The following is a 22,745-nucleotide window of genomic DNA, read 5'->3' as shown; positions in this document are numbered from 1 at the left end:
AGAACATTAATTCCAAAGCTCAGCCCAGTAAATACAAGATACTGAATATCCCATATCAAGAAATGATGGCTTTCCTCCTCTAGGAACAGCTTGACCAACAAAACAACACACAAGGCTGTTTTAGGAAAAAACCCACATTTTTAGGGCCTTCAAGCACCTGTTTTGTAAGAGGCTTTGAATCTCCAGACATGGTTTTGCCCAGATAGTTTATTCCCATTATTCTCAAGGTGATACAGTCCTTAAACAGGGACAGACAGCTCTGGTGGGGCTGAGCACCCCTGGGCCCCTGCACCCCAAGCCCCACACCCAGCAGGATCCATGGAGATCTGCAGACTGGATGCAGGAGCTGCAGGAGCTGGGAGAGGGAAGGACCCTGAACACAGCTCCAGGGACAAAAATAGAAGCAGCAGGCCGAGGACAGCTGTTCCTAGTTTAAATTGCCAGTTTTTAATAAGCTGTTTTGCTCTTTGAGAAGCTTTTTTTTTTTTTTTTCCTGTCGTTTCATAAATAGGAGGAGGAGCCAGGGTAGCATCATTGGGACGTCACCTACTTTGTCACTGCTCCTCTCCGGATCCTCAATTTTCCCCGGGTGCCATCACATTCAGGGCTTTCAGCAGCACAAAGTGACTGCAAGGAAGACTGAAGTCTGCCATTTAGTTTGCCAAGACATCTGGCAAAAGTATTATGTACAGCTGAACATTTCATCACGTCTGCCAAGATGTATTCATTTTGGATTAATTTTAAGACAGTTTTTAAAGTGATGATGAAGGATTATGCCGTGCGCTTCAGCAGCATTAAAAAAGAAAAAATAAAAAATCATCTCCCCTCTCTAAATCTCTCATTCAAATTGTCCCAGTTTGGCAGCTCCTCGGTGTATTGGATTCGTGATCTGGAGGGATTCACTGATAGTGACATTTTCATTTATCTGAGTACATGTAAGTGCTGTCACAGTCCATGGGTGGTAGCAGAGCCTCCAACACCAAAAAGGCTCCTTGGAGTAATTCATTTGCAGGCAGGCAGCACAGCCCTCACACCCCAAATGCATCCACCCAGCAATAACCCGGCATTGATGACTGAATGATTACGAGCTGTAACATCAGCTGGAACCTCACAGTTTGGGGTTAACTGCCCTCAAAATGCAAAGCATTCCTGCAGTGTTGTTACTCCAGGGACATCCCCGGTATTCCCAGTGAAGGGATGCCAAAATCTGTAGTCAGGGGCTTGCAAAGGAGGGATGTAGCTCTTGGGATGCTGCTTTTGAATAAGCCCACACGACTCTGGAGCCATTTCCATGGCCCCATCAATTTCTGTGGGCACCCTGTGCCAGGGCCTCCCCACCCTCACAGCCACCAATTCCTGCCCCACATCCCATCTGGCCCTGCCCTCTGGCCCTGGGAAGCCACTGCCTGTGTCCTGTCCCTGCAGGCCTTGTCCCCAGTGCCTGTGCAGCTCTCCTGGAGCCCCTTGAGGCCCTGGCAGGGGCTGTGAGCTCTGCCTGGAGCCTTCTCTTGTGCAGGTGAAGAGCCCCAGGTGTCCCAGGCTGGCTCCAGGGCACAGGGGCTCCAGCCCTGGGATGTTTAAAGTCCCTTCCAACCCAAACACTCAATAATTACTTTAAACTGTCATCTCCACTGCCCTGCTCCTTACTGGTGGCTGTTCCCAAAGCCACAGCAGGAAGTACAGCTCTGCTGCTGGGGTCAGTGGAGTTTGCAAGAGTCGCCCTTTTGTCTGTGAAACACCATTATCTTCAGCTGGCAGAGCTGTTATCAGGCAATGAGCGCCGCTGGTGACTTGTGCTGACGTCTCAGGCAGGAGGATGGCTGGAGCACTCCCCTGGTGATGTCACAGCAGCCCGGGGATGTCCTGCCAGCAGACTCCTTCCCCGAAAGGGAAAAGAACAGGGGAACTCCCAGCCCTGTGATCCTTCCCCTGAGCCCTTCACACACATTTCAGCGTCGTGATTGACCTGTGCAAAGGCACCGCCCATGAGTAACTCCTCGAGTATAAAAGTCAGCCAAGCCCAGAACAATTCCCAGCCCCATCCAGCCTAACCCCCACAGCCAGCCCTGTGGGATCCAGGACATCCTGCCCTGACAGGTCAGGGACACCTCTAGGGACACCTGTACCTTACTGAGAGCTCACAGCCACCACAACCTCTGCCAGGACGTGACCAGAGCTGAGGTTTCAGAATCCAGGGGCTCAGGACAAGGCTCTCAGCTGTTGCCTTAAACACTGCTAATTGTTAGCAATAACAGACAATAAATATGGTAATAGTAAACTCCCTCAAATCCCCAAATTAGCAATGAATAAAACACGAAAGAAGCTGGGATGCTGAATTTTACAGTATTGCCAGTACACAATGGTACAAATTTTTAGGTAAGGTGGCCAAAGGAGGAATGGGTAGAAATGGGAAAGGATTTGCAGTGGTCAGGTGATTCTAGGAAGTGCAATCATATAGAAAACTCCTGCTCTTCCAGCACAGAAGGTGGAGCTTTTGCAGACCAAGCCCAATCAATTACAAGAGAGCCTGGGGCTGACTAAATGTGAGATTTGACCTTTACTTGGCTGAATTAGACAACATATGCAACGATAAAAACAGTAGAAAAGGTTGTACGAAATCTTTAGAGCTTCCAAAGAAGGGAGGGGAGTTGTTTGCTTCTTCCTTTCCTGTTTAACTGGTAGATCAACAATCTAGTGGCACGTACAAAACAGCTTTTTTTTTTTTTTCACCCCCCCTGTAGTTTGCCAATACTTTTTGGTTTTAGGCTATTTGAGTCAAGAAATGCCAAGAAATCTGGCAGGTTTTTGGACTGCTTTTGCCAAAGTGAATGATGCCCAGTGCATCTTCCAACCCCCCACCCCATCTCACTTTCACAGCAAGATCAGAGTTTCACTCTGTTGCCTGAGGGAGGAGGATTTCTCTCTCACCAGAGACACACATGAGGCTCCACAACTCCCACTTCACCAACAACTTACACAGCAGATGGGTTTCCTACCTGTTTGGTCTTCTGGAAGGGATGGTCCTCTGAGAGACCTGCCCTCTCCTCCCCAGCCCTGAAGCAATGGATTTCCCTCTCCAGCTGCTCAGGGAGCCAGGCAGGTGGTGACACCAGTGATCAGCACTCAGAGCAAGAATATTACAACAGAATCTCAGAATGGTGTGGGTTGGAAGGGACCTTAAAGCTCATCCCACCCCACCCCTGCCATGGGCAGGGACACCTTCCACTGTCCCAGGTGCTCCAAGCCCTGTCCAGCCTGGCCTGGGACACTGCCAGGGATCCAGGGGCAGCCACAGCTGCTCTGGGCACCCTGTGCCAGGGCCTCCCCACCCTCACAGCCACCAATTCCTGCCCCACATCCCATCTGGCCCTGCCCTCTGGCACTGAGAAGCCACTCCCGGTGTCCTATCCTTCCAGGCCCCTTTCCAAAGTCTCTCTCCAGCTCTCCTGTCAGTACCTCCAGGTACTGGAAGGCCACAGTAAAGTCACCTCAAATATGAGCAGGGTCAGGAGAAGATCCTGGTGCAACACCCATCCCACACTCCAAAACCAGAGACACCATCAGCTGAAATGGGCAGGAATGAGAATCTGAGTGTGCAGCAACACATCAGGTCTGGTCTTGTGTGGACAGCCTTGTCCCTCCTCTGCTTCCCCTCCCGTGACTGCACATCCCCAGTGCTCCCCCAGGCCATGGGCACTGCAATCCTTAAAGCTGAGCTGCCAAGATGTGACATTCCATGTGACACTGCAGCATTACACATTCCTTCTTTTACCAGACACTGACATGGACACTGATTTGCTTCATACAATAAATAAAATTACATTCTTCTTAATTGTATGTCACAGAGGACATTATAAAACCTCCATCAGGTTGGGCCTGGTGACCACGCCAAGACCTGTGACACAAAACACGCTACCCCGTATTTACTGTTTTATCTTTTTTATTTTTGTAATTATGCATAATAAATCTTTCACACAAAGAAATGAAAAGGATCCCTAAGGTGAAGGAAAAAAACAGAGTATTTGTGACCGTACCAGACTGCAGATGTCAGGACACTGCCAGGCCCACGTCACACTCCAGCTCTCGGGAGAGCCAATGGGGCCAGCATGGAATTCTGCCTAAATCTTGGTCTGGCTCTGCTGTTTTGGCTTTAGGTGGTAACTCCAGCTGTTCCAAACCAGCTGGGACCTCGGGGCAGGGCATTTCATGAAACACACAAGGAAATTACGCCATCAGAACAAACCCTCTGCACCTCAGTGTCCCCACAACGGGAGGACAGAGAGAGAGAATTTTCTGTGTGACACCGATGTTGGTTCAGCAGCCGTTTGACCTATTCCATCAGATTTCTGCTTTATGTGCCCCTCTCTTGCAAAAAGCCCTTTCACAGACAAATCAGGTTTTCTGCAGTCTGACACCTGGCTGAGCAGTGTCTGCCCTGGCAGGGCCCCTCTGGTTCAGCTCACCCCGGGGTGTTTAGAATAGATGAACACTGAGCCAGCCCAGCAGCTTTAGAATCCACGGTTTAAAAGTGCATCTTCAGACTGACCTTTCCAAATCTGGGCAGCCCTGTTGACTCACAAACACTCTTAAGTCTTTTAATAAAGACAAAATTACAAATCACTACAGTAACCAAGAATAGTTATCCCCTTTTGACGTTTGCTCAAAGACCAAAACAAAACAGAATAAATCCAAAATACAGATCAACTTATGTGCAGCTCAGTCATGGTTAATTAATTTCTTCTATTTGCCTAAGAAAACACTGCATCTCCAGTCTTACCATTGACTTTTCTCAAAAACTTCTGCCATTTCAAAGTCCTAAATGCTCATGGGCTGTATATATCCCTTTGCAGCTATATTTAAATAAATTTGGAAAGCTTTTTTTTTTGCCTTTTTTTTTTCTTTTTTTTTTCTTTTTTTTAATAAGCCAGCATTTCCATTTGTGTAGGACTCAAATGGACTTCTGTCTCTAAATAAGCATATAAAAGGAAAGTACAATCTTAGCACATCCTTCAGAGGGACAAAATGGTGCAAGAAATTCTATTTAAAGCCATTCAAAGGACTTTCTGAAAGCAAACGTGCCTGATTCCTCAGGTCAACAAACAGAACATGCTGGAGCAGGCAGTGAGTACAGAGGGTTGCCACTCATCTTCAGGAACTAATTCCTCGAGACTGAAGTTTTTGGCATGCAATGCACTGGTGACAGTCCCCCACACAGCAGCACGTGGGACGAGGAGAGTGGGTGCACATGTGTGCAACAGGCATCCCCAAAATACGATCCCCACTTTGAAGAAAATGAGATTTCTTTCAAAATCACACCACTTCTTTTGCTTTTCCCACTGCTGAAAAAGGTGTATCAGGAAAGGGCACTTGAAAACAACAACAAAAAAAGAGTAGTATTCTACATTCAGATAAATTTATATTTCTGCCATAAAACTTTAAGAGCCAACAGGAGGTTTTCAACACGGAGCTTTGTTAAGGATCCCCAAAAACACACTGTCACCATCACGCACAGGTTTACAGGACAATGGCCTATTTTACAATCTTGTAATTATTTTCTTTGGACTTTTTTTCCCCCCTTTCCCTTACACGTTCAATTTCCAGGAACGATTTTGCACAGGAGCACAGAAAAACAAGTCTGTAAGGGACCTGACTCCGAAAGCAGGTGTTTCTTGCCCTCTGGAGAGTATTTGCCAGTCAAACAACAACAACAACGAAAGACTTGCTATTGAAAAATCCTCCCACAAACATCTAAATCAAGTGTTTTGAATCTGCCTGGGAGCTAACCTGATTAGAGATGCTGCTTGCTTAGTTCCCTCGGATGACAGTGTAGACAGCAATTTAAGGGCTGCAGCCTTGACAGTGCCACGGAAACAAAGGGCTGTGAGTGAAAACATGGGATTGGGTAACGAGCGACCCACAGCAGCATCCAAGAGACCATAAAAAGCTTGACCCGAGGAAGCTGCCCGCTTGAAAAGAGCCCAGAAATACAAACTCTGCTCCCAAATCAAAGCCTGCAATCTCATTCAGCCCGTTAAGTTAGGACGATCAGGTTTGTGGTCGGTAGTAACATCACACCCCATGTGTAAGGCCTCATTTTCATCAAACAAGCTCTAGGTTATGGACTATAAACACAAGGTTGCCTACAAGCCATCAGTGCCCCACAGCAGTCTGTCCCAGCGTGAGGCTGGGCTGGACACTGGCTCTGGGAGGGGTCAGTTGGAGGGGTCAGGTTGGAAGGGGTGCAGAGGTTGGGTTCCTGTCAGATGGAGTGGGGCTGGTGGGGCTGGGCGTCCCTCAGCCCGAGTCCATGGTGAAGAGCTGGATGTCACGGGGGTTCCAGTACAGGGCGACGGCAGAGTTGTACACCAGGGACCACACGTAGGGGATGAAGAACTCCTCAGGCTGCTCCTCCTCCACGTACTTGAACTTCAGCTCGGGGAACTTCTGCAACAAGAAGCCAGAGTTGGGTGAGGGAAGGTTTGCGTGTCTGCTTGCAAACACACAGCCCACATAAACACTGAAGAAAGAGGTTTGGTGAAAAAAAAAAAATAATGGAAGGAACTAAACCATTAGAACCCAAAGAAAATATTTATAGGATAAAGAGATAATTTATAATTTCTTCTTTGAATCAAATGCTACATTAGCATATTGTATTCAAGCGTTTTACTGTTGGTCACAATGGATTTGCCTGTTAACAGACAGACATATGTGAAACCTTTACAAAACATGAAGGTTTTAAGGAAAACTCATTTTTAGCAGCCCCTCAAAAGCCTTCTTGCTTGTGCATGTACAGACCTATTCATTACATTTTTCCTTAAAAAACATTTTGTGATTAATTGTAGTTGGCTCTTTAGCAGGAGAATCCTCTGAAAAGTCTGAAAGAATAAACACAGTTTGTGTTATCACAGAATATCCCAAGTTGGAAGGGACCCACCAGGATCATCCAGTCCAGCTCCTGGCCCTGCACAGACACTCCCAACAATCCCAGCCTGGGCACCCCTGGCAGAGCTGTCCAAGCTCTCCTGGAGCTCTGGCAGCCTCGGGGCCGTGCCCATTCCCTGGGGAGCCTGGGCAGTGCCTGAACCCTCTGGGGGAAGAGCCTTTCCCTGATATCCAACCTAAACCTCCCTGGCACAGCTCCAGCTGTTCCCTGAGTCTGTCCCTGTCACCAGAGAGAAGAGACAGACAAGATGCAACCTCAAATTCCCATTTTTCTCATTTTTTCCCTCCCAAAGCAGTGCACACTGCAAACCCACCAGGTTCACTCTTGGTAAGTGCATACTTTGGAAAAGAGCTGAGTCTACTTCTGTACTGTGCTCTTCACTTCATCCACTTCTAAATGCTGCCTGTGCCTGAGCTTGGCAGAGTCTCAGGCAAAAGCCGCATTACAATGATCACTGGGGTAAGATAAAACATGACCCATTTTATTATTTATAAGGCTGTGGCTAAGACTAAGAATAAACTCCACCGTGTGACATGATCAGAACAAGCACAGCAATGGCTAAGGAGCCTCTTTGCCCATTAATAATGAAGGGATTCCCTATCCTATTTCTTGAGCTCAGTGTCCTGTTTCCTTGCCTTAAGGGTACAAGAATTCTGGCTGGATCAATCTCCTTTGAGAGGGCATTTCCTGGACACTTGGTTTTCAGGGTTAGGTATTTAACTTCTGTGCTCTCCTGTTATTTGTATTCTTGGAGTCAGAGAACATGGAAACTTGTAGAAAATATAGATGTGGCACCTGGGGACATGGGTTAGTGGTGGCCTTGGCAGTGCTGGGTGAACAGCTGGACTCCAAGATCTTGGAGGCCTTTTCCAACCTAAAAGATTCTGCAGTATCTCTGTTCAAGGAACTGAGGCAGCTAAAAAAGGCAAGGTTGTTAAAGGCTCTTCTGCTCTCAACTCTTGTTGAGTTCAAAGCCCAGAATCTAAAAGGTACATCAGCAAGTTTAATTTCCTGTGTCAGACACACAGTTTGTGGTAGAGAACTCTCCCACAGCCATTTTGTGCATCTCAACCACTTTCTACTATCTCTCTACAACCTTTCTTCTCCAGGTCTGTTTTGACCAGCCTGTTTAATCTTCTGCATCACTTTGGTTTTTTTACTCTTAGGTACCTTACACTCGTATTCACCCCTAGCTCTCAGTTCCAATCTCCCAGCCTACTGCCATGCCAGATCCCTTCCACTGCATCCTTATCCTCTCTCTTCAGCATACTCTTCTCTTTTGTACTCACCCAACCTTTCTTTTCTCACCAGCCTTGTGTGATCCTCCTTTTCATTTACATTCTCTATCCCTTCCCAACTCAGCTCCAAATTCTCAAGCTGTCCCTGTCTTCCCCCTCTGCAACCCCCTAACCAAGCCCTCATGTATATTTTCACTAGTATTTATTTTTCTTTAAAAAAGCCCTGACATTCTACTCTGCTTATCCTCAGTGTAATCTTCCCCACTTCCTTCCAAAACTTCCTGGCTTGTGGTCAGTGTAGACAGGAGCACGTTCTGTTCAGCACTGCATCAGCAGAATGAATTAAATTACACCATGGCAACACTTCCAGCAAGAGGAAAGTCTTACACAGCTGCCACTCTTCACCCCAGGGGTGGCTGCACACCAGGGATGCAGCCCATGGTAGCCCTTCTGGGAGGAAAGTGGGGGGAAAGTGATTAAAGATGCTGGTTTGAGTTGAATTAAACACAGACAACTTTTTTTTCTTCACAGTCAGGTCACACATGTAGCTACTGGCTTTGCAAACATTCGTGGCAGTAGCCTGGGACCATTCTCAGGCTCTCGTGCAGCTTAACAAACATCTTCAGCCTCAAAACAGTAGGCAAAATTACATCAGAAATTCCAACAGCTGCATCTGAGATGCTCACGTCTTACCACCCCATTATCTCTCAGCTGGAAGGGCAGCACAGAATGGCTCAGGTAGCATTCATATTTTCAGGCAATAAGCCATGCATTGATTTTATTATTCAGCCCCTCTTCAGGCTGATCGATGTTGCCATTTATTGTGATCGTACTGTAGCAATTTAATAATCAATTTCAGATTAAAGGCAGTAACTCACTGCAGTCAGCCTGGACTCTGACACTCAACATGTGCCTTGAGCAGCCTGCAGGGGTATCTTGGAAATGCAGATAAGGAGAATGAGATTTTTAAGGAGAGCAATAATACACACTGCCACTACAAATACACAATTTTGGTTGAGTCCATAGAAAAAGAAAGTAGATAATGGCAGGAGTGATGGATTTTTGATGGTCCACCTGAACAGCAGGCTCAGGACAGTCCAATACATAGCTGATGAGACATGAAAAATTAGAATTCCAGGCCAACAATTCAAACCAACATTCTTTAGATGACTGCAATGACCCACAGCTGTGCACAGGCCATGTTTTCTCATTCATTTAAAATGAGAAATCTTAAAAGGCCCAGCATGGAGAGTACTGCACCAGCATCTTTGGGGTGTGGATGTAGCACTTGGGAATATGGTTTAGTAGTGAGCACAGTGCTGCTGAGTTAATGTTTGAACTCAATGATCTTAGAGGGCTTTTCCAACCTTCAATGATTCTATGATGTAACTTGCAAGATTAATCATGGCAGCCATCCACTGTTGAGACAAAAAACTACCCACACTGTTTCACTAACAGGGTGTTCACTGAGAACAGAATTTGTTAACAAACAAAATCAAAAGCTTGTTCTTTATGAGAGTGACTTTCTAACTATTTGTAACAGCAGGATTTAAACACCATGTAAAAAGCTTGATCAGTGCCAAAAAGATTTAAGATTTTCAAAGAGCTTTTCAAGATTTTCTGGTGACAATCCAAAGAAGGTTTAAATTCATATTTGTGCCATTGTCTCCTGTATGTCCTGCTTCAAATGAGTGATCAGGACTCATCTGTGGGCTGTGTGGGCCTTGGCTGTGTGCTGCAGACACACAGGAGGTGACACTGTAAAGCAACCAGGCCAAAAGGTCACAGGGCACTCCCAGCAATAACCCAGCCAGCACTGCTGAGGGCTTTACCATGGCTAAGAAAATTCCCAAACTGGCACATCAAACCTCCAGTGAACAAATCTGTTTTCTTCTGCCTTGCTGCTGTTGTGTCCAACTTGCTCCTGGAAAGACACTGGCACTCCAGCTGGTGACACTCCAATGAACCTGATTTTAACACCACTTAGAAAGACACTGTGCTAAGGCATCTTAAATGGCAATCTTAATGATAGAGGAAAAGCCTTGGCATGGGATGAATCATCCCCTTTTTTTTACTTTCACTGCCCTGCTTGTTTGGATGGATGGTGCTGAAAGATGGAGCCCCTCTGCCCTTGAAGCAGAGAGCTGGGGCTCTTCACCTGCACAAGAGAAGGCTCCAGGCAGAGCTCACAGCCCCTGCCAGGGCCTCAAGGGCCTCCAGGAGAGCTGCACAGGCACTGGGGACAAGGCCTGCAGGGACAGGACACAGGCAGTGGCTTCCCAGGGCCAGAGGGCAGGGCCAGATGGGATGTGGGGCAGGAATTGGTGGCTGTGAGGGTGGGGAGGCTCTTGCACAGGGTGCCCAGCTCTGGCTGGGAATCCCTGGGAATGTCCAAGGCCAGGCTGGACAGGGCTTGGATCACCCTGGGACAGTGGAAGGTGTCCCTGCCCATGGCAGGGGTGGAATGAGATGAGTTTTAAGGTCTGTCCCAACCTAAACCCTTTTTTGATCCAATATACACGATGCTCACTATTTAAGTTACTGAACTCCTTGACACAACCAGGTCCGTTGGAGCCGTTATTTGCATTTCTTTCCACCCCTTACAGGGACAGACAACCCCAGATAGCTTAAAATAAACCAGCCTGAGAAAGTCCTTGAAAACGCGAGAGACAGAGGTAACATTACGGTTTGAACGGCACAGCTTAAATACAGACACCACTTATCAGCTCCGGTGAATCACCCCACCACATCACCCTATCTTGTTTTCTTCTGCCAGACAAAGCAGAAGTCAGATTTAGTGGTTGGGACGAGGGTACAAACGAGACAGACCGAGAACTCTGCAGACTGTCTGCATTGTCAATCACATGATTCGATGAAAAACCACGGGAAGTCCGATGAACAGACACAGAACTGAACTGCCGTAACTCCCCCACCACAGAAGTTCAACAACATTGGGGAGCTGGATTTATTTTCTTTTTTTTAATTTGGGGTGTTTGTTTGTTTGTTTGTTGGGGTTTTTTGTGGGGTTTTTTTGTTTGTTTTCATTCAGGTTTTTAGGTTTTTTCAGTTAAGGTTGAGGAAGGGAACATCACGGCCAGCGAGCCACACCTGGCTCTGCTCCAGGCAAACCTGAGCCACAAGGCTTGAGCCATACATTAAATAAAACATCCCCTTCCCTCCAAATGAACCCTCAGAGCTGCTCTCAGGCTACAGTGTTATGTTAGTGGACGATCTCTGCTCAGATAATCCAGGCAAGGGCAGGTGGAGCTGCTTTAAGAGCAATGTCTTTGCTTCTTCCCTGATCTAGATGTTCTGCTGGATGAAAAGCAGCATTCATCAAAGATACAGGGCAGTCACTGTGGAAAATAAAGAAATTAAAGAGCTGGGTTAATAAAAAACTGGAGAACCCTCTTTTCCTCGAGTTCTGGTTAGAAACTCTGGTTTCTGAAACAGCAATCAAGCACGAGTCAGTATTTTCAAAAGCAGGTGACTCTTTGAGCAGAGAAGTGCTGTTTTCAAAGGAGTCTGAACACATTTGAGAGTCAAATTCATGTGAACTTTACATCAATCCAAAGCTTCAAAGTCTTTCTGAAAATGGGATTTCTCTGTGTTTGAAAGGCTTATCATGAATCCTGTTTGGTAACCTAATGACTTGATGGCAAATTATGTGTTTCATATTGTTTCAGCTAAATATAGCAGTATGGCCTGCAGAGCATCTGTAGGATTGGACCTCATTAGCAAAATACATCAAATGGCAAGGGAAAAAACAGAGGGCTCAGGTTCAGCACTGTACCAAGCCTCTATTATAGGGTCTATAATGAATGTTTACCCCAGCAAGGACTGCCCCTAAAATCTGCCTTGCACCAAACATCCCAATCTGTGAGGATTTTGGGCAGAGGAATGACACCTTTACTTGTCGGCCAAGGCCTCAATGCCACTTGGAAATCTGGTCCCCAAAATACCAACCTAAGTCAAATTAATGGCCAAGGATCTTGAAAGCAACTCAACAATCATGCCTAGTACACTCACAGTGTGGATACACAGGTACATACGGAAATATTGATATATTTGGGTTTTATTTAAATATAAAGACTTGAGCTCTTTAACAGACCACGATTCGTGGAAGAAAATGTCTCAGTGCTTGCTCTAAGATACTGACAGATTGAATTTTTGCAATTAATTCTTGTGGGGCAGTAAGGTCGTTTCATCTTTCTCAGGTTCTGTTCATGTCTGCAGTGCTTCTCTTTGATTTCAGACAGAAAGTCTGTGTGGCTTTAGTGAAGTATCTGTATGGGCTAGACCACACCTGCCTGATACCATCTTTTTCTTCTCCTCGGGCTCACAGCATGGAGGATGATGGTGGCGAGATGAAGGAAGCAAACAGGAAATGTGCTAGACTAAGTGTGAGCCACACATCTTGCTCAGAGATCTGACCAAGGAATAGGTGCAAACGGAAAGACAGTGAAGAAAACGGGGGCTCGGAGCATGGCAGGGAGGTTGAAAAAGAAATAGAAAATTCAGGCTAATAAGAGGTTCAAAATATATATTAAATATGGTATTATTTATAATAATAGATCTGTGGAAGTTTAAGCAACTACACAAGCTGTAGTAGACAACAACATTGTTCCCAGGGAGTAAAATTCCATATGACAGGTAACCCACATTCTAATGGGTCACAATCTTCCAGGTCCAGGAGGGTAGGGGAGTTTATCTACAGAGAGAGAACTGTTTCAGCAAGTTTCATTGATATGTGATTTCTGTTTTCAGATCACTTTGAGTAAACGTTTGATACAACCACAGCTGCAGGAAAATAAATGCTCAGCAGTGAATTTTCAGTGTCAGATGTGAACTACTGCCAGAGGAGCAGACGTGCCTCTGGTCAGAGTTCAGCAATTACTAATTCTTTTATAGAGTACTGAGAAGCCAGGTCATTTTCAGAAAAATCAATCAAACAGCTCTGCCTAGATAATGATTGGTAAAAACACAATGATTTAAATGAGTTAAACATTTGTGGCAAACCTGCCAGGGCACAAAGCTTTGCAGGGTACCATAAGAAGAAGACTGCTTTTCTGTCTGGGATAGAATGACAAATAATGAGATCTTTAAAGTCCTAGAAATTCAGAGATGCAAACACATACACAATTGTTTCTTTTCCTTCCAGGAAAGGAATATTGCTGATAAATGTCAATAGCCCCAAACTGTGCCATTTTTGTCTCTGTACCAGATTCCAAAAGCGCTGTATAAATGTATATATCTGACTTCAGGACAAGGCCAAGTACCCATTTCAGGATCTGTTGGGTCCACATCAGAAACACCTGGGCTCTGGGCTACTTCTAGACAGCACAGAAAATAAACTGGATCACTGGTCAGCAGCTATAAAGGCAGGCTGGGAGAGCTAAGGGTGTTCACCTGCACAAGAGAAGGCTCCAGGCAGAGCTCACAGCCCCTGCCAGGGCCTCAAGGGGCTCCAGGAGAGCTGCACAGGCACTGGGGACAAGGCCTGCAGGGACAGGACACAGGCAGTGGCTTCCCAGGGCCAGAGGGCAGGGCCAGATGGGATGTGGGGCAGGAATTGGTGGCTGTGAGGGTGGGGAGGCCCTGGCACAGGGTGCCCAGAGCAGCTGTGGCTGCCCCTGGATCCCTGGCAGTGTCCAAGGCCAGGCTGGACAGGGCTTGGAGCAGCCTGGGACAGTGGAAGGTGTCCCTGCCCATGGCAAGGGATTGGAATGTGATGGTCTTTAAGCTTCCTTCCAACCCAAACTATTCTAGGGTTCTGTGAAAAATCCCTTAAACCTGTAGTTTGAGAAAAGAGGGGATGCCTGCTCGGCTGCAGAGATCCTGTGTCTGCCTGGAGAAATTTTGGAATAGGAGGAAAAGATTACCAAGATGAAAGACTTAACCAAACCTACCTATTGCACAGTGTTAATATCATTAATCTTTACATATATTTCATGCATTATACATTCATAGTCACAATTCAAGGATTTACAGATGTAATGAGAATTCCCTTGCCCTGTCAGCATTTTTCTCTATGCCATGTTGTCTAGATGGACACAGATCTTTCCAGACCATTTCCAAGAGGAGTGCTCAACAGCCAGGAGCCACTTCTTGTCACACCATGGAGACAGAAAACAAGAGGAACACTACGAGGACATTTGCAGAAAATATAAAACATTTTGGTTTTACCAAATAAAAAGAAAAGAGATTGATGTATGTAATTACACTTGAAGCATGAGAATGAAGGCAGGATGTGTAAATGAGGTACCATCAACAAAAAATATAACTTTTATTCACTTCAGGGCTTAACCATGAACAACCTCAAAATGACAACATTTCAAACAAAGGACATTTTTTACACTGAAAGAAACCTAAGGAAGAAGAGAGTTAAACACATGGAATGCACAAAGCTACTGACCCAAATGACAGAAACAGTTCTGATCCTGACCTTGCTCGAACGCTTGCTATGTACATACACTGACCACTCAGATAAATAAGTAAAATCCTTTGTGTGCTTTTGAATTTAGGGAATTAAAATCTGAAAAACAGAATAATCCCTGAACCCATTTCCCAGTGGCATTAAAGGGCACCAAAGCACAAATGGAGATGAGTCTATTAACTCACAAAACTTTTAGGGATATGAAGCGGACATATAAGCCTTTCCTACCATAGGATTTGCAGAAAATGCACATTTCATAACAGTAGTCCCTATTTTTACCACTGGTAAGGAAGATGCAAATGAGTTTAAGCCCTAGCTTCCTGTGCTTCAGCTTGCAAGCCATCCTTCCTTAGATTAATGTGCAAGACTTTACACAACCACAAAAAACAATATGTTTTCAGCAACCACTTTTAAAACTGAAGTTAAAACTGAAATGAGTTTAGAAATCACTAATTCACTGACACCTTTATATGGAAGACTTATAGACCTGCTAATTAAAGGTTACAAGATTAGAACTAGATTTTTGGATGTCTCAACTCAGTTAAGACCATGATGCTTTAGCAGTACCCTCAAAGAAGGGCTTAGAAATACATAAATTTTCAAAATCTCAAAATTAAACTCTGCACCTTATGTAGATTTTCCAAACCCCAAAATATCATTGAATTGCCAAACAAAGCTGATTCAAGGCTGATTTTTTTTCTTTTCAGAATTTTATGAGTGAGATTTGAGCAACCTGGAAGGTGTCCCTGCCCATGGCAGGGGGTTGGAACAAGTTGAGCTTTAAGGTCCCTTCCAGCTGAAAACATTCATGGATTCTATGATTCTATGAATTCTGCCACTTCTCAAGTGTGCAAAAGGTAAAGTTTAAGAAATTGGCAGCAATAAATCAGTTGGGAACATCTCACGAGGAACAACTCTTTGAAGGTTGGGCAAAAGCTGTTTGGATCACTCTGCAGAAGACAGCAAATGTATTTATAAAGTCCAGGAAGCAAGAGAAGGCAGGGGAAGATCACTTCTGCAGTCAACCAGATCTGAAGAAGACAACCATCTCTGGAGAGATTTAAAAGCTGTGTGGATGTGGCTCTTGGGGACATGGATCAGTGCTGGGGGAATAGTTGGATGTGATGGTCTTAGAGGACTCTTCCAACCCAAATGATTTTGTGGTTCTGTGACCTGTGAGATCTGGACATACTTGCTCCCCCCAGAAAAAGCTCATGATGCTTTCAGAGCCCCAGGATCACCTGGTCAGTGGGGAAATCCTGGTATGAAATAAAAAAGGCTTTTTATGGTTCAGGACTTGCCAAAGACCAAAATAATTATTCCCAGGCAATTTGATTATTTGCAACAATGTGGAAGAACTCAAAGGAGGATGAGATAAGGGTGGAAAAGGCAAAGTCTCCTCTTGGAGATATTGTAAGTGAAGGCAGTACAGAAGAATTAAGTTGTGTATCTGGACAAAGTCTGCTTCACCTTCTGGATAAAAATGACAGATTCCCTTCATCAGCCTTTTTTAAAAACAAAGCCAAATACTATAAATGCCCAACAGTATTCCACTTCTCATGTCAGAGACAACCATCTGCTAATTATTTTCTGAGAAGCAGGCTGCACACTTTTAGTCTAATTGATATAATTTATTAAACTTTTTTTAACAGTAAGAAAAAACTCACTGGAAAGGACTTAAAAGGGGCTATGAAGTGCATGAGCAATGGAAGCTTTGGAGAAAATAATCCTGCTGAAAAATGAATGTACACTAATATGTACAGTAATATAATAGAAGCCATGGAGAATCTGCTCTAGACAAATCTTAGAGTCAATTAAATATTTTACATTTCAAGCAGCGAGTGCTACTGTTTAAGCCAGAGCAGTTGTTTTGACTTTGATAGCAGACTAGTCTAAAATACAAGGAATGTTGTTTATCATGGAAATGCTTTGTGCTCCAGATAACATCACGGATGGCTGCCCCACCTAGGCTAGGCACCATCCCACCGTCCTGAAACAAACCCCAGATAAACCTCTCCCTGCTGCCCAACTTCTACTCCCGCCAAAGATTCAACTGTTGTGCAAAGGAAACTCTTGCCATGGTGTGTGCCACGAAAACAGCAACACAAAATGAGCAGAAGGTGATGGATACATGCGTGACAATGAAAGAAACTACTGAACTTTAAGAACATGACCCACACTTTCATGTTTTGGTAAGGCACTGGAGCCTTGATCAGTCTGACACTCTGCCTTGATGCCAGAGGGATGCACCTCCTGTATGGACAATATACATATCCTGACTCAGTAATATATAAATATTACCCTTTTCTCACTTTTTTTCTTTTTTTTTTTCCCCATAGGAATTGTCATGCCCAGGGTTAGATTTTTCTTTCTCCACCCTGGAGAAGGAGCTGGAGATTTTGTCATCTGACTTGGTCCCACAGTACTTGTTGATGGAGACTGTGACCCATCTATTGAGTTCCCAGCACTCAACTCTCTGCTCTTCAGCATCTGAGCTGGGAAAAGACTGAAGCACAATGACAGTACAAACCCCACTAATTCCACAGTTTTAGGATTTTTTCCTTTTGCAAACTACCATATGACCTTCCTCTGCTCTAACAGAATCTTGGGATAATCCAGCAGAACCACAAAGGATTGAGAGGTCAAAATGCTGTTTCTTTCACCCCAAATCTAGAGTTACTACCATGTCACAGTTATTTTGTTTTCTCTTTTATTTGCGTAGAACGTATTCCCCCAACACAAAAGGTGGCAGGAGAAGAGCACAGTGATTCAGAATTGCATACTTTTCCAGTGATGAGGTCCCAGACATGCTTTCACTACGCACTGGCTCAACGCTGCCTCCAAAACATCCCACCAAGCCAAAAAGAACATTCCTTTGGACAACTGGGACCACGCTCCTCTCCGTTATCACTGTACAAGGGTTGATGCACTGCCTAAGCCTTGGCTTCACCCATCAACCAGAGAGACGAGGTCCATTCTCCCAGCTGAGCTTAACACCTTTGATTTGCATCCTGGGGGAGGAGGGCTGGCATTTGCAGCACGTTTCCTGGTGCAGAGGGCTCCTGGAAGGTTCGTTAGAGGAGGTTTGAGCAGCTCACAGCAGCCACCGAGCCCAGGGCGACATCCTGCCCCGGTCCCTCCCACCCTGCGCGGCGGCGGGGCCGCAGCCAAGCCCAAACATCCTCCCCCGCCGAGGAAGACCTCCTTTTGATTTTGTACTTTTTAATCTGAGAGAGCCAGGCCTGTAAATATTACCAAAAAAAAAAAAAAAAAATTATAACAATGACTTAAGAACAGAGACAGACTCGCTGTCACCAACTGTTAACTCTCAGATCAGGGCAGCCCTAGGAAGTGGACCCTTATCTGCCTGAAGCTCAGGACGTGCTGACTAACACCCTATTGAGCCGGCAGACCTTTGGCTCCCTAATCTCCCCAAACTGGAAAATGTACACCCCAGTGGACATACTCCCTTCTTAAGTATTTCAAGCCTCTGAAAAAAAAAAAAAAAAAAAAAAAAAAGACAGATTGTGCTGCGAGATGAGCAGTGCTGCCCCGCTGCATGCAGGAAATCCCATTTATTTGTCTTGAGGAGTGAAATGTCAAGTGACAGTCAAAACCTTTCCAGCCGTAGCACGAAGTGCCAGACTGCAGCCTTATCTCTGCCAGGACTGCCAGCCAAGGAGCTGGTGCCAATGTGTACATTTGCACAGTTATTTTGTGAATGTGGACTTTACAGCTTTATTTTTTTAAAAAATTTCCCTAATGCTATGAGTCCTGTGAAGACAAATCAAAATCAGAGGAGAGGGGTGGTGTTAAGTTGACCTCTACAAATAACCAGGATGTTTTTTTCTGAAATGGATTTTTAGGTTTCACATTCTCTACTATATTTTATTCTGTATTCCAGTATATTCATGAAGGTTGTGATGGCAGGTTTGAACTAGGTACTGAAAACATGCCTTTATCAATGATGGAGGCAAGCAGTGTGTAGAGAGGAGAAAGGGTAAGTATGAACAGGACAAGATTCCTACAAGGTATTAAGAATCTTCACAAATCTTGAACCTGGCCAACTGAGCAATCTCCTTGACTGTCTGAGTACAGGGAGTCAGGAGCTGACTGCAGCCAAAAGGGATCTGTATTCTTGTTATCATCCTGCAGCCACCAGTTTAAAAAAAAACACTCTCCTATAGTGAAACTGCATTTTTTTTCCTAATGCAAACAATCACCTCAAACTGAAAAAGGGCCCCCAAGTGAATTGCTGTTTCAATAATGAATGAAAATTACTTGTGTTTTCTGCTTCACTATGTTTTAGATGCAGCATTTCCAGATTTGTTTGCCTTCACTGACACTTCACTTATTAAGACTTATTCTGGTAAAGACTGTCTTTAGGACACGAATCAAACATTTCTAGAGAGCTCCCCACCCCAGGCTGGGGAATTCTTTCATAAATGCTATTATGGTCCTTTGTTATTGAACATATCTGTCCCCTTCCTCCTTGTGCATTCAGGCCTGCATTGTTTACCCTGGTGACAACAATTAGGCTTTGCTGGTCTTAGCTCAGGAGGATGGAGCTTGGCAAATCCTGGTGGAGCAGATAAGAATAAGGAATTCAAACATAAATTTTGCAGCCTTACTCTGTGCTCACAACTACAGGCATCACTTGGATCTCATGGGTCTCACATCAAGGACAACAGGTAGGTTTAAGACCTGTGCACTCCTCTCCAGAGACACAAAATTTCCTTCTATGTTCTGGAGTTGCCAATCTCCCATAGACTCGGAGGACTTTCCCTCAGTGAAGTGCCCAGAACCATCTAGCCTCTGGCTTCCCATCTATAAAAATGATATTTGCTGTGGTTTTTGATAGCTCACATGCTGCAGGGAAGGAAGGGAAATCTTCCTTGAGGAGCCTGGATGCTGCTGCTACAGCACCATCAAGATGGGAAATTCTCACCCCACTCCTACACTGTCTGTCCTCAAGCCCCAGCTCATGAGCCACAGGCTGCTCTCCCCAAAGTTTAAACATCAGAGCAATGGCTTTAAGCTGCCAGAGGGCAGGGTTAAATGGGATATTAGGAAAAAATTTTTGGCTGTGAGGGTGGTGAGGCCCTGGCACAGGTTGCCCAGAGCAGCTGTGGCTGCCCCTGGATCCCTGGAGGAGTTTAAAGGCCGTGTGGATATGGCACCTGGGGGGACATGGGTCCCCAGCAGTGGGGAATGGTTGGACTCAATGGTCTAAGAGGGATTTCCAACTTATAGGGGAAGGAGAAAGAGAAAACCTGGGCAGAACAGAGCATAGTAGGGTTTGTTAAGGCACAAAGAGTCAACAGGAGGACACAGTCAAGAAAAAATCAGTCTTTGTTTGTGAGCTCAACAGATTGTGGGTTTAGCATACAACCTTATCATAAACCTAGCCTAAATCCACCTGGATTTAAGATTCAATACCATCATCTGATACTCCAGAACATCTACAGCTACAAAAAAAGGCAAGGTGGTCTAAACCAGCTGCTCTCCAAATCCTAACTCCAGAGTCCCTAGCAATGATGATGAGAGACATGAGAAAACTCCTGGTTGGCCAGGAAAAAGCTATTTCCATCTCTAATCATCCTCAGCAGGAACACATAGCCTGTAAATCAACTGGAGAGATGCTTTGCAACTTGTACCAAAGGTTGTGACAAAATTAAATGGTAAGGGAATGCAGGGGACACAGCCATCAGCTAACAAAGTACATCTCTTCCTCATTCTCACTTCTTGATGCAGTTGCTGTAAACATTCAAGACATTCCTCTGATTTATGCATTTAATTAGAAGATATCTGTAACATTCCTGCTGTTTACATTTAACCCAACACTGCAATGAAAGCTGTAATTTTGTCTGGGATTTATATTCTGTACTCAAACTTATTTTGATTCCTTGATTTAAACATACACACAGAAGTGAAAATGTGTCAAAATCATGAAAATGGAAGAGATTATACTCCATTATCTAGTTCATCTGTCATCCAGGGCAAAAATTTTCTGAGGACTGTTTCTCTCAATCTGCCACATGTTATGCAAACTTAATTCAAAAGACTAATTCAGAAAAGACAGCTAAACCTTAAAAGCAGAAGAGCAATTGGATCAGTATAATTAGAAGTTACGTGATTTTTCCTCCCTTTATCTTGTATTTAGTTATCATAACTCATTTAATTTTGCACCTTTTCAGATGAAGTTGTTGGCCTCTGACACATTATTTTACATTTTATTTAAAAAGTGGTTAACACTTTTTTTTTATTGATGGAGAGGGGATAATGTGGGACTTCATTAATCAAAGAAATTAACAAATTCATTTTAAATACAACTATTTATACTTTTTAGGTACTCTGCCTACACTGAAGGTTTGCAGTAGAAAAGGAACACATGGGTTGGAAAAATAGCTTTCAACTGAGCACAGGAAGAAAGGGGTCAGAGCATTTCAGTGTAATTTTACTTTATTTTGACCAAAGTTGCAAGATATTTGGAAACAACACGTCATGCAAATGCAGTGCCTTTGGCAGTGGACTTTTCATTGGACTCACAACATATGCAACGGAGCGAGGGGAGGCTGCACAACACATGTGAAGCAGATTTAGTCACAGCAAAAAACGTAGTAAAAAATATAGGGAGGCTTTCTAGGGAGGGAAAGTTGGGGAATGTTATTTAGCTTGAGCAACTGTACAGCTCTGAAGTGAGCAGGGGCTGGGCTCTGGCTGGGAGCCCTCCTGTAAGATGTGTTGGACAGGGAGTTTTGGGCTGCTCATGAGTGTGGGGCTCCTGCCAATCTCCTGCAAAGCCAAAGCTCTGCAGCTTTGGGCAGGGAAGCTCCTCTGTGCTCTCCTTCAGAAAAAATGGGATCATCTTTGAAGGTTAACAGAGTTCAAATGATGTGGCAGGCCAGCAGTCAGCAGAATAGAAGTAGCTTTGAAAAACGTACACGTGCAGAGGGTTGTTTACCCAGGTCAGAGCTCTGTTGCCATGGGGAGCGACTTGGAAACCCTCACACTGCTTTCCCATCTTCCTGTTTCTCTGCCTTGTACTTGGTATCCCTTGCTTGTAACAGCTTCCTTAAACCCATGAAATCAGTCAATCTAATGTATCTGGTGTCAAACAACAGAATACACAAAGATAGAATGTTTCATGTTTGAATCTGTAAAGTTTAAATTCTGCTCAAAGTCTCTCACTTGTGCCCTTCCTTCCTATAGTAAGAGAATCAGAGAATCATAGAATGGTTTGGATTTGAAGGGGCCTTTAAGTTCACCCCATTCCACCCTCCTGCCATGGCCAGGGACACCCTTCCACTGTCCCAGGTTGCTCCAAGCCCCATCCAACCTGGCCTTGGACACCTCCAGGGATCCAAGCTGCTCTGGGAAACCTTGTGTCAGGCCCTCCCCACCCTCACAGTCAAGAATTCCTCCCTAATATCTAGTCTAAACATTCTTCTTCTAGTTCAAACTCCCTATCTTTCTAAGTGCCACTGAAAACTTAAATTTCGGGACTACTTCTTTATTTTTAACTTGCATGCCTAAGTTAAAATAGATGGATAGGCAATGCAGTGTCTCAAGAGCTCACATGGAAAGAGCTTATTGCTACCCTCTCTGGCTATTTCACATTGCAATGAAAGGCCAGACTTCAGCTGTGCTTAAAGAATTATTTAACTGATCTCTTTTGGCAATCCACGCTCCCTTGAGTGACTGGAGTTTTTATGTCATCTCCTGCCCCTTTCCCTCCGCAAAGCTTACAGAGCACCTGACATCAGTCCCTCACCATTTTCTGCCCTGTGCAAGGATGCTCTGCCATGTGGGCAGCAACAGGATGGTATACATTCCTCATCGCTGATGACAGTTAGAAAATGTCACCAGTTACATTATTCTCCTCCAAAGCTTCACTCCTAAAAGCAATGGTTTCTGCTCATCCCAGCCCAAGAGTGTCCTCATGGCTGAGAACCAGCTGGAGGACCTTTCACTGGATGTAAGATGAAGATGCTGAAAGGGTCCTTCATCTTGACTGTGTCAGCAGTAGAGCACAACCAGATTCTTCTGATCCCAGGAAGGAGAAGATCTTTGCAGTAGAGTTCCCTTGTGTCCCTTCCAGAAATATTTTTCTGCTCTCTACAGGTAG

General features: G+C 44.8%; 1 protein-coding gene across 2 annotated transcripts in view; it reads right to left on the bottom strand.

Moving 5' to 3' along the window:
- Nucleotides 1-3,934: 3,934 nt before the first annotated feature.
- Nucleotides 3,935-22,745, bottom strand: part of DYM (dymeclin) — a 212,691-nt gene continuing 193,880 nt past the window's right edge. For both annotated transcript variants that reach the window (XM_083882932.1, XM_083882931.1), the window contains one exon: nucleotides 3,935-6,444. In XM_083882932.1, coding sequence (XP_083739058.1) covers nucleotides 6,295-6,444 — 150 coding nt within the window. In that variant the 3' untranslated portion in view covers nucleotides 3,935-6,294. The remainder of the gene's footprint in view (nucleotides 6,445-22,745) is intronic.

This window comes from Zosterops lateralis, assembly GCF_965231275.1.
Source record: "Zosterops lateralis genome assembly, chromosome: Z".
NCBI classification, from domain to species: Eukaryota; Metazoa; Chordata; class Aves; order Passeriformes; family Zosteropidae; genus Zosterops; species Zosterops lateralis.
The sequence above is the reverse complement of the archived record's forward strand: the minus strand, read 5'-3'. Positions and strand labels throughout refer to the sequence as shown.